Source organism: Lineus longissimus, chromosome 6, assembly GCF_910592395.1.
Source record: "Lineus longissimus chromosome 6, tnLinLong1.2, whole genome shotgun sequence".
Taxonomy (NCBI): domain Eukaryota; kingdom Metazoa; phylum Nemertea; class Pilidiophora; order Heteronemertea; family Lineidae; genus Lineus; species Lineus longissimus.
The window spans coordinates 20981891-20993756 of record NC_088313.1 but is presented as its reverse complement, the minus strand read 5'-3'; the positions used below and the strand labels follow the sequence as shown (position 1 = coordinate 20993756).

At 42.9% G+C, this 11866-nt stretch overlaps 2 protein-coding genes and 1 long non-coding RNA gene across 4 annotated transcripts; 2 read left to right on the top strand and 1 right to left on the bottom strand.

Moving 5' to 3' along the window:
- Positions 1-366: 366 nt before the first annotated feature.
- LOC135489563 (uncharacterized) lies at positions 367-2507 on the top strand. Its single transcript, XM_064774961.1, has 2 exons — positions 367-499; positions 1283-2507. Exon 2 carries the CDS (start codon positions 1308-1310, stop codon positions 2229-2231), a length of 924 nt encoding a protein of 307 aa, XP_064631031.1. The 5' UTR covers positions 367-499; positions 1283-1307; the 3' UTR covers positions 2232-2507.
- Positions 2508-2776: 269 nt separating this feature from the next.
- LOC135489193 (uncharacterized) lies at positions 2777-4636 on the top strand. The gene is made up of 3 exons (XR_010447108.1): positions 2777-2933; positions 3833-3914; positions 4465-4636. It is a non-coding gene; the product is annotated as an uncharacterized LOC135489193 (long non-coding RNA).
- A 91-nt stretch (positions 4637-4727) lies between these two features.
- On the bottom strand, positions 4728-10757 carry LOC135489192 (pantothenate kinase 3-like). 2 transcript variants are annotated; one of them, XM_064774419.1, is made up of 8 exons: positions 10714-10757; positions 9772-9949; positions 8071-8423; positions 7580-7827; positions 7089-7265; positions 6687-6810; positions 6454-6579; positions 4728-6093 (listed from the first exon to the last, which is right to left on the bottom strand). In XM_064774419.1, exons 2-8 carry the CDS (start codon positions 9863-9865, stop codon positions 6022-6024), a joined length of 1194 nt encoding a protein of 397 aa, XP_064630489.1. In that variant the 5' UTR covers positions 9866-9949; positions 10714-10757; the 3' UTR covers positions 4728-6021. The 2 variants fall into 2 exon arrangements, with proteins under 2 accessions (XP_064630489.1, XP_064630490.1); XM_064774420.1 differs by lacking the exons at positions 9772-9949; positions 10714-10757 and adding an exon at positions 8608-9100.
- Positions 10758-11866: the final 1109 nt, after the last annotated feature.

Sequence of the window (11866 nt, the reverse complement as noted above, 5' to 3'; positions counted from 1 at the left end):
CCTAGGAAATCCTAACGGTCTGTTAATAAGTCTTATCGGCTTTAAATTAAATAGGCCTTGAAGACTATATATCCAACTCGATGCACATGATGTATGACTTACTAGGAATAAAGACAGAAACCTGACGTTTACCGTCAAACCTCGTCAGAGTTTTTGACAGTCCTGTTTTATTAGTGATGGTAAATGATATATTTATACCCTACTGGCCGTGGAACGAGGTCGTGAATTGTGACTTGCCTTGGTGCCTGTCCATCCGCCGAACTACACGTTTTAGCCATAACAAAATTGTTGACGACAAAATTGTTGACAACAAAATTGTTGACATAGCTTGTATGCCAATTATAAACCACACTGTCGACAGTGTCCCCAGGTCCTAATTCAACAGTGTGAAGTCTTATATACCCTAGGGAAAAGGGTCTCTAACTTTCATGTCGAGGAGTTTTACAGTGATAATTGTCTTGAAGTGGAAGAGTGAACCATGAGACGACGAAAGTAAAAGGTGGGTAATGATTGTTGTTCTCTTCGATCTTTCCAACCAATGATAATCTACGACACATCATCATGAGCGCCTACAAGAAGCTTCCTTCAGGACCTCTGTAACAAATAACAAGCATTCAGCTGATCCGTTTCGGTGAATATGTTCACAGTCACAATCATAACAACTCAAAATTCGTATTCGTGTTATTTAGGTTCTCCTGCCTCGATGTTCGTTCAGTGCGCACTGTAAAGCGTATTCATGTCGCGACCCTTTTTATTGGAATTTGAACATCAAGCACACTGAACGTTTTTCAATAAACATTCATAAGAAAATAATTATTTACATCTTTAATCCATATTATTTTCATTGCTGGCCTGTTTGTTTGTTTTTGTCAAGGTCGTAACTACGGCTAATCTGTGAAGTAATAAACTACTTCAGGCTAATTACTGGGCTAATTAAGAAACAAAGCACTTAGTCGGGATTAGTTCGTTCTTCGGCGTATTTTCATCACACGACGGCAAAGCTCGGATCTCCGGAGTCTACCGAGCACTGTGGGAAGGTAGTTTACCCTGAAGGACCTTTAGAGTAACCAGCCTACCTTGAGGAAAGACAGACTTAGGCATTACATTTCACGAGCGCTTTAGATATCATATTTTGATCAACAAAAACCAACTAGATGAGACAACTGACTGCCGCTGGTTGTGACTTTGTCCTCAAAGCGTAATCTGTAGTGAATAGAAGACTTTATACGCAATATTTACTTTCATCAGAGTTTTGAAGATTTGCTTTTCAATGGTATTTCAGATCAGCGCCGGACTGTGACCCAAAGATGGACGTCAAAAGAGAATCGACGTTTCTGGGCTACTCCCGGGTGAGACCGTCGACCAAGCAAACAACTAAACGAGACTTCGGTGAATACTCGTTGCCACGAAGAGCGACTGTTGATCAACACTCACCAATATGGAAGCGACTGATGGTCGATTCGTCTGCGCGAGTGTCCTCAACGCACAGCAACAGTTGCCCAGATTTAGCAGGGAAATGTGCTGCGCCTGAAACGAGTCAGGTCTTAGAAATAGGACCGTCGAGAAACGGGAAAACAACGCCGCGTGTACAAAATAACAGTTGTAGCAATTCGAAGAACAGTTCGCCCAACTTGAAGAGGAGGTCCTTTGGGCACCGTGAAATCATTGATGTGCGGAATGTGTCTTCGCTGAATGGGTCGTCTGCGTCCGATTCATCTGGGCGATACTCAATGCGAAATGGCGTGCCTAGTGTGAATCGATCAGATCCCAAATCAGTGAATAGCTCCTCGCCAAAGGGAAGTCGGACGATCAAAAAGGTGGATTCCCAATTACCGCGACCTGGGGTTGTGACTGACAGGAACCGCAGACGCCGTTTGTCTAAATCTTTGGACGAGGACCTTGCGCAGTTACAACAACTGACGAAAGCCAAAAAGGACCTCGAGCGATTAACAATAACACCACGCAGAGATGATTCTGATCATTCCTACCATCAATCGCTGACGACCAATGAGATTGTTCAGTTGTACTTGGAATCCACGAGCGACACTGATAAAAACATTGACGATAACGTTAAAGCCTCGGATAAGGCTTATAACCCGACAGAGGAGGACCCGGAGTTGCACGCTAGGTGTCAGAAGTGGTTACAGGGGGTCGAATTGGAGGAAGAGGTCGGGGAGGGGACGGGCGACATGGATGGAATGTTTCCTCCAATAAATGAAGGTCTCATCTGATGAGTATACTGTTAAAACGTCTAGGAGCCGTCCGTCACCTCAGTGATGAACGCCGTCGAAGGTGCTGTGAACTGTCCCGGGGACATTCGTGATGCACGGCCTGACATGCAATTCCCCATTCATGTATAGTAACCCCTGACCTGGACTCGGTCGATACACAAAGTAGGCCTTGAGTATGTATGTTTATCTTATGTTCAAACCGGTACCCATATCAATGATATTCTCGTTCTCCAATCTATCACTGATGGTGTGTAGTCCGAAAATGAAAATGATTGCCATCGACTCATCAAATAAAATGAAATTTGATGTAATGTTGTGTTTATTGAATTGATAAGCCTGTCGTCCATATTGTTACCGAACACATTCGGTTAGACTGAAATTGTGACAATATCCAGTCATTGTTTGCGACCACATTACCACTAACTGACTGGGCAATTAAGCAACGTTTGTTTAAGGTGACATGTATGATACTTCCGCACCGGTAAGTGCAAACATGACCGACGTTGATCTCATCAAACACCTGTGCTCTCCCGAGGGAGCTGAGATATGGCAATGGTAAAGGTGACATCTTCAGTAACAAATTGGTTGTGACAACAGACGATTCCAACGACGGACTGGTGATGAAGACGTCTCTCCTTTGTACTCTTGCGGTGGGTCTTGTCCTACTCGCTCAAAGTGAAGGACGCAACGTAGGGGGTAGCGGTGAGTAACTAAACGGTTGCAGTTGTCTATAATGGCTGGTTACTCTGAGCTTAATTAAGTGCACATCGGGGAGGGGGGGGGGGGGATTTATATACCGTGGCCCTGTGTTTTATTTCTGCTGGGGAGGACCACGTTCTTCAGAAATGAATTTTGCCAATGAGGCAGTACCGGCCTGCCCCCTGTAAGTGAATAGCGTGTTGGTTCGAAGCCTATTTTAATGGTCTAATGAGACAGCTGCACCGTATGCTGTCCTCACTCAATGCAAATCAGGTCTCTGAAAAGGTATAAAAGGTATTGCAGGTACATATAATTCATCCTTCATTAAAAACGGTCGCGCCGCTTGTCACAATCAAACCTCCTTCTATCAGGCCCCACGGGTGGCCCTGATGGTTGTACGTCATAGTGTCAGGGAACACCCTATCTTGAAGACAGGTCAGTGCTAGCTCTGGCTATGGTGTATTGGGGGAACCGTCTCAATTGACTATCCTCCTTACCTATCCTCAAAGACATGGTTTATCATCAATGACATTACCGCAGCTTCCATAGCCTACCTAAGTAGACTGAACCACTTGCTGGTGCGTTGTGCAGTGTCGGACCAAACGCCAGGGACGGATGTGGAACGTCGACAGAGACGAGACCCGAAATCTAAAGCATTGTCGTCTAGGGCGTATCGGTTTCTATTACAATTTTCACATTGGTTTTTCTCACTTCCACTTCTGAATATGAACACACCAATAGGGAGTCAGAAAATACAAAACAAATAGCTCGAAGTCGGTCAAGAGCCGTTACAAACCCGAGAGAGCGGGTGAGTGAAGATACAGCCATCATATTAAAAAAGAAATCGGAGATTTACGTTCGCTTCTCAGCGCTTCATTTTAAGCTTGTTACTTTCCTTTCAGGATATGGATGTCCTGGGGTAATGTGTTTCATCGCCCCTTGTGTGAACAGCTTCTGTCGTTCCCATCCCGAGGCCACATGTCGGTAGGTAGAGCAAGCTGTCGCAGCACTCTCGCATATTCAGCCCAGGCCACCTGTGACTTACCCCACCCTGTGGCAGACGTGGGGACAGCTTGCGCCAATGTTACCCAAGTTTATGCATATCTCGCGCGGTACCGGTAGTGTATTGTCAATCGGTTCGAAAGTTGGTAGCGTCATAGTCATATCACACATACTGAAGGTTGTTGGTTGCAACACTGACGAAACTGCTGTCGGGGGCGAAAGTTGAACCTCAACATATTTTGGTCAAAACCTCCCTGGCCATACGAAATAGACTCCGGTAGCAGTCCATTTCGTCATCTTGATCACTCGTCACTTCCACTGCGTCCGTAGTGAAATACGAAACTGCTACGTAACTATGATCTCAGGGAGAGACAATGTATTGAAGACAGTCAGGTTGTGATTCGCATACGTTTGGATGCCGGCGTGTGACAGCAGTCGTCGTGCCAACACACCTCGCTGGGACAACTAACACGTCTCGGAAATGGTTCGTCTCCAACTCACCGCATATAAATGTAATTTCTTCCCCTTGCAGCCACAAATGTCCCTGTCAGGAGGAATGGGTGGACAGCTCCGGTAGACAAGTCCACGGATGCAATGATTATGATTATTAACAATCTTCGATTCGTCATAAAGTCTTCTTGAATTCGTCTCCAATGTACTACGTACTTTTGACAACATCTCGAGCAAATAAGTGCACACCTACAGACTTACTTTCTTTTCTTTTGAGACTGAAGAAGCTTCCATTCTCAAGAGCAGCACAGCATGAAAACATTGTCATGGACAACTTATCACTACATTCTGGTTGTGACTTTGTCTTCAAATCTCTGTCCACAGTGCACAGTTAGCACAAGAGTCGACACTAGGGGTAGGGAACAAGACACAGACTCTTTTTCTTCGATCATTCTACTTTATTCAATTGCTCATAAAAATACATTATTAACAAAAGTATCAAAATAAATAATAACATTGGCATCTTCTCCCACTGATTGTTGGACATGGTTTATTAAAATGGTCTTGAACAACACTATTTACGAAGAAAGCCAGACACACACAGGACACATGTCCTACCCTCCAGCAGTCTTTAAAGCTTTAGCTTCTTGATTACTTGTCAATGTCCCAGGACCATGTTAAACTCAACATGTTCCAACACATAAAGAACAAACACCCACATTTTTATCACCACACATTAATTTTTTGGCCCTCTCCTTTTTGAATTCCACCTGTGCATGTGTTATTTCCCACCCTCCACACATTTGACATAGGACACCAGTCCCTTGGTGCAAACCTTGCTCAGATGCCAGTGGTAGTGCCAACCTTTGAGCAGCTTGAGATAAAACAGGCGAATATTTAATTATGTCCGAACTGCACCCTCGAACGTCATCCAAGACGACATATTCTGTAGTTTCCCATTCCGGCTCCACATCACATGAAAACCAATCACTCAACGACCTTAATTACAACTGAAGACCGCTGTGTTTGAAGCTTCCATACACATGAGATAGTTATCATGCCAGTTCCTTAACTTGAGCAATTATAAAGTGGAAGTACTTCATCTTCACATTATTTGTAAAGTACAACTCTGACAAGTCCTTCACACTTTGAAGCACGTCACTTTCACATTTCAAATTAAGACAGTTCAACCACTTAAAAAGGATGAGCAAGGATTGAACTTAACATGATCATTCTGCAATCTGTATCAACGATGTGATGGACCATCAACCATCTGGATCACCTGCTGCTATTCCAACGCAAATGGCACAGCAGGACATAGCATGAATCGAGGTTTATGGTCAACCAGATCAAACATTACCAATAAGAAATCAGCAGTCCTGACTACGATGTTGTATTTTGTCCTAGACGATGAAGAGTAACTTTTAAAGTCCTGTTCAGTGCATGTCCTGTTCGATGCACTGTGCTACACACCGACTGTTCTTGCTATATCAGTACAATGTGTTGTTAACACAACAAGTGGTTGTCCAAGTAAACTTGCAAGATAAAACCAGCATATTGCATCCGGTTTCGAGTAATGATCGTGTAGCTATGGCAGCACTGCCTCACGTGGAATGCTCTGTCTTTTGGTGTTGATCAATCAAGTTGGAGACAGGGGTGCATCGCCAGTTTTCATCAACTCCAGTAAACAGCCTGTAGCACCAAAATAGCCCTGAAGAAAAGAGAGGTAGTTTAGTGACTTGATACTTGACCACAGATCTGCTACACAGAGAGATACAACTCTTCAAAATGAGTCCAAAAATTTCACTTTTCTGGCGGAGGGGCTGATCAAAGCCTTTTATGTCAAATCTGTAGGTGATCTCGGAGCATATTCGAGCCTCAGAGATGAAGCCACACTGGCACTCACCAGTCCCCAGGATCTACACTCCAAATGCATGGCCTATTTCTGGTACGATCCAATGGTCCAGGCAAACCTACCTTAGCTTCTACTGACATTTCACACACATACTGTAGCAGCAAATACTGAGCCAAGTGAATGACAGAGGATAATAATATTGAACCTTGATCTCACCTCATGTTCCAGAAATAGCGCCTTCATGGCACCCTGCGACCAGTACTCCATCGCATAGCTAAGTAGTTTCATAGAAACCGTGTTCACTCGTAGGAAGTTTCCCACAAATACGACTCGCTCCAAATGCTGAAAAGAGATGGATCTTGGTAAGCATTTCAGTCAAGGAACACAGGAAGTTTGATCAAATTGGGTAAAAAATGTGGAAGGGAAGGGGTATTTGTTTGTGTACCTACCTCATTCACTGCACACATCCTGGCTATGGAAGCTATATTATTAGTAATGGTCACTAATGTGGCTTTGGCTAGATCAGCTTTGCTCGTCGTCTCCCTCTTCTCTTTACAAATCATGTTCCCAAAACTGAAAACAGAGAACTGGCTATGAGTATGAGAAACAGGCATTTGCAAAGCTGTCTATGGTCTGACTGAATCTTAGTACACTCGGATTTGATTTGATTTCTATTTTCAAGCATTAGTAATGTGATTCTATGTTAGTTCCATGAAATAATCAAGTCGTTCTGACAAGGTCCACAATTTAAGCAATGATACCATGATTTCTCTCATCAATTTGGACATCTTACATGTATGAAACCAACCAGAGACATGAGGGCAATGCAGGTCAATCAGCTGATGTCTTACCTGCTCGCGACTAAGTCTCCCTGCAGCTTGAAGCGATCGTAGTCGCCACCATAAATATCACGGACTAGCTTATCTACATTGTTACTGTCTCCCTGAGTGGCAAGCTCGACCGCCTCCTCAAACGTTTCACAACCAGTAAGTAAACAACACAACCCAAGGAATGTTCCTCCTCCGAGACTGAAATGATAGAAAGTAGGCATTCAAGACCTTTTCAAGGGATGTCGAGAATTGGGTCTTGATATAACTGGTTAGTTGTCTCCTAGTGCTATAAAGGGGTTTCTTCTTCTAGGACCTCATCCTTGACTGCCAATTTATCAATTCTAGGCATCAATATTGTTATTTGACAAGATACCGACATCTCCTTCGGGCACAAGATACAGCGACCAGTAGGCCTACATGTAGAAGTCTTTTGGTTTTTCCGTACTCTAAGGAATACCAGAGCATGATACCACAACTTTATAACAGTTTAAAAGACTTTCAAGACAACTCACCTGGTCCCACTCACGCGTTTATAACTGTTTTTCGACTGCACCGCCAGGATGCTGACTCCCGAGCCAACGTTTACACACAAATAGGGATAAGGATCACGGAAATCAAATGGAACTTTTTCACATTGTTCTGGGTCTCTGGGTAGTTTCCAGTAATAGCATTCTGGTCCTAGACTGTATCGGTCGATGAAGTGAATGCCTCGTATTAAACAGTCCAATTCATCACACTTTTGGAGTACCAAATGTACGGACTGAAAAACAAGAGAAGGGGCTTATCAAGACATCTCAACTGAAGCAACTGTCCATGAGTATTCATGTAAAACTAGGAGATTCACAGGAAAGATGAGAATCCACTGAGGTTTTACCTCACTTCTAACATCACTTGAAAATCCAGCACTGCACTAGAAATCTTTGGACTGCCACAAAACTTAACCCCTTACTCCTGAGTTAAAATCAACAATTAATGGTAACATGATCAACACAAGAACACTTACATTTCTAAAATCAACTTCAAATTTGTAAGCGCCTCCCCCAGTAGCACATATTGTGCAAGCTAGCGTTGCTAGTTCCTTGGCCTTGGCGAGCTCGATGAAAGCATTCATCTCACTTGTCGGGAAACGTATGAAGTGCAACGATCCTCTCCTCTCGCCCAATCGCAAGTCCTTCATCTCCAAATGAACATCTCGAATCCCAGTTTTTCCGTAAGCGATGTTACTTGTGAGGTAATGGCGAATTTTTTTCAGCGTCTCAACTTCCTCAGCCTCTTCTTCATCTGTGATGTCTGTCGGCTCAAAGTAGACGAGTTTAGCAAGGGTGCCTCCAATGTCCATGCCAAACCATGGCATAGCTGAAAATAATGTGATGCCATCATAAATTAGACTGGAGATAGGTATAGCTTCAATAAATTCTAAGAATTTGGGGACGTTTTCATCGAAGAAATAATCACTCACCACTCACTATTCACAGTGCATACAAGTCAAATCAATTTTAGGTGGCTTTCTTTGAATTAAAATACTCGGATACTGACTTACCATTCCATTTAAGTTGGTCATTATTGTTGAATTTGATGATCATGATTTTAAATGTTTTGAATACTCCAGGAAGAATCACAGAAAAATCAAATAGGTGCTCAAGTTACCAATCCGACACCATTGACAGTTCAACTTACTGTGTCATAACTATCACTTTTCTAGGCTGTCATATCTCATAAATCACTGTTCTTATCACTGCTTATAAGTTATGTAAATCAATGATTAAAAGGCACACAATTTTCAGTGAATGTTTTTTAAACATCAATAAGAGTAGTCGGTGTTGTACAACAGCAAGAGGTGAACCACTGGCATGACAGCAGAAATCTTTCAAGTCTGCCAAAGTAGTATCCTAGCAGCTTTTTCCATGGAAGTTTTTCTAAATGAGTAGTTGATAAAACATTATTTGTCCATGGCACAGTGACACTGTAGCTTTAATACATGCGGTCAGCACAGATGGCAACGCCATGAGTGGCCTGATTTTGTCTGGTGATCTGACCTCAAACCGATCCCCTATTGTGGGATTAAGAGCTTTATGACGAGCACTAACAGTGCAGGGTACTTGTGTTGGCATTGTTTTCAAATAACCGAGGCCCCAGTTTAATACCATGAATTAAAAGTCCTGTGGAAAGCAAAACAATGTGTGAGCATAGATGTAGAGTTCAGCACTAATTAAAATTTCAATAACAGAAACCATGAGTAATGGACTCCCATGCTCGGTCAGCTTATGAATGAATCATTTTTTACCATTTCATTAAAACAATACAAGCAATTGACCCAATACTGTAATAAGTTACTTACAGGTTTGAAAGTTACCAAATACTATTAAATCATTATCAATTCCTTTGTTTAACAGTTTATTAGTCTTCCAGAAAGGACAACCCTGGATTACTGTCAATTCTTATGTATTTCATGCAGGCCAACTTGATAAAATGTCTGTGTCAAATTTTCAAAAATGGAACCATCCATTTATGACTGAATTTCCGCACACAGAAGATGAGTAATGTTATGGAATCAATGTCACAACACACACCACTCTTTGTCACAGACAGGAACCAGCATCTGTCCACAACCCCAGAAAACTGTCAATTCTCAATTCTCTTTTAAAACATTTCTGTTTGGCCAACATTAGCATCTCCACCGATGTTGACATGTGCTTCTACTTACGAGGATGGGGTTGCGAGTCGGAGGCACTGTCACCAGACTCGACCTCATTCTGAGGAGCGGTGGCATCAATTGCTGTCGCCATTTCCAACTTCATTCCGGTTCTGTCTTCTGAGCGTTTCCTTCTCAACACAGCAGGTTACAGAGGCTTTAGAATCACTGCCAATATTACGGTCAAGATCTGAATGGAATATACATGTTGGTGTAAGACAAGGGGATGTTGTCTAACCTTACAATACAAGCGTCCAGTAACTTGGGAAGCCCTAAAATTTCCTCCAAGTCAAATGAAAGATGGCTGCCAACTGGGTTCGTTTATATCGGTATAAATCAGGGCTCCAATCATTTTAGTCATCGCCCTGGGGGGGGGGGGCTAGGACTAGGAGGACCTCGTGAGGAGGGGGAACACCATTTTTCATCCGAAAAGGGACCAGATTAGTACGAAAAAGCCCATTTTTCTGCGTCTAAGACCTCCGGAGCTCCTGCAGTTGCACCATCTCGTCTGGACTGCCAGGAGAGGCCTGCCATCTATGGAACAAGTTGCAATCGCCGTTCACAACAACACGCCCCCCCAAAAAGGTCATCAGTTGCCAATTTATAGTTGAATGTGATCAAACTACGTCATTTCCGATCGGGGATTGTAATATTTAACCATATCTTGTTGAACCGTGGATAAATCTATCTCATAAGCCAAGCTAAGGTTCAATAAATAAGAATTTCCCATGCCTAACCAAACATCCGACTTAAGGACCCAGTGATTTTGGATCTAATGTCGGACAAACAACAGACACAAATCGACTGAAAACTGCCATCTTATCAATCACACAGGTATCTTACGCCAATGACACATCAAGCAAACATTGTCTCATTATTCTGTTTTCTAATGTCGGTATTTTGAAATCATGCCTGGCAATCATGATCGAACTAGTACAACCAAGGTCGACTTACAAATCACGCCACCGCGACGGCCATTTTGCTTGTCTCGGTCAATCTCCAACCCAATTTTTGTGATCGCAGCCATTCAACGCTGTAATCAGCTTATCGTTAAGTGTATGAATATTAAGAGCTCCCTACTACCAGATTTAAACTGTCACACGATCTCATATTCCGTCGCTGCAAATATAGTTCTCTCCTTTTCCTAAATAAAACAAGAAATATAGGGTACAATACATACAATTGTGTAAAAATGTGTGTACGAAAATTGGTATAAGTGTAAAAATATTTACTTTTACGGGCCGATTAATCTGTATTTTAGTTGTCTTTACTTCGGAATTAGTCGTAACAAATCGGTAATTTCCGTCAGATGTAAGTATTTTGTACAAAATGGCAGTAACGTAGAACAGAGACATAACATGATGGAAGAGATAATTGGTAACTGTGCGCTGATTGGCTAAGCACGTCAAGACGTGTACATTACACTCCGGACGCAGTGGACCGGCCTCGTCCCTGACGAAATAGACTGCCCCGGAAGTCTAGACGTACAAATGCTGGTCCGATGCATGATACCAAAATAATCATACGTACTCAAGAATGTTGAGCCCCGCGCGGCTACTAGGCTATACCACTGAGGCGTGATCATAAGTGATTAGTGATCAAGGGTGGGAGCCCGATTTTGTTGCATTGCACAGGTACTCGGCAGTGGCATCCTGAGATCAGGCTTTTTTCCTGCTATGTCGTATAGAAAATTGAAAACCACTGGTTATGTCTACACTCCAGACGCACCTTGGACCGGCATCGTTCTTTCGCCCGGTAAGGAGATCCATATAGGATGTCGCAATGGCCTACCCTAGGAGTCTATGAAAACGAGCTATTTACCCTTTACAATCCAAGTTGGTGAAACAAGCACACCGAAATGCGAAGTGCTGAGTACACGTACTATTATAGGCCTAGGCCAACTGAAGGCAGTCTGGAAAAGTCGGTGGATATAATATATACAATGTATACCCATATCAGCAATTTGGTATGGATATCAACACATATAGCACTGTACACATTGACAATGCCCGTCCGATGCAAGCATAGGAATGGAAAGGCTTTGCCAGCACAATAAGCTAGGAGACCAAGTCACAGCTCTGGTGCTCTAATCTGCCCACATATCAGA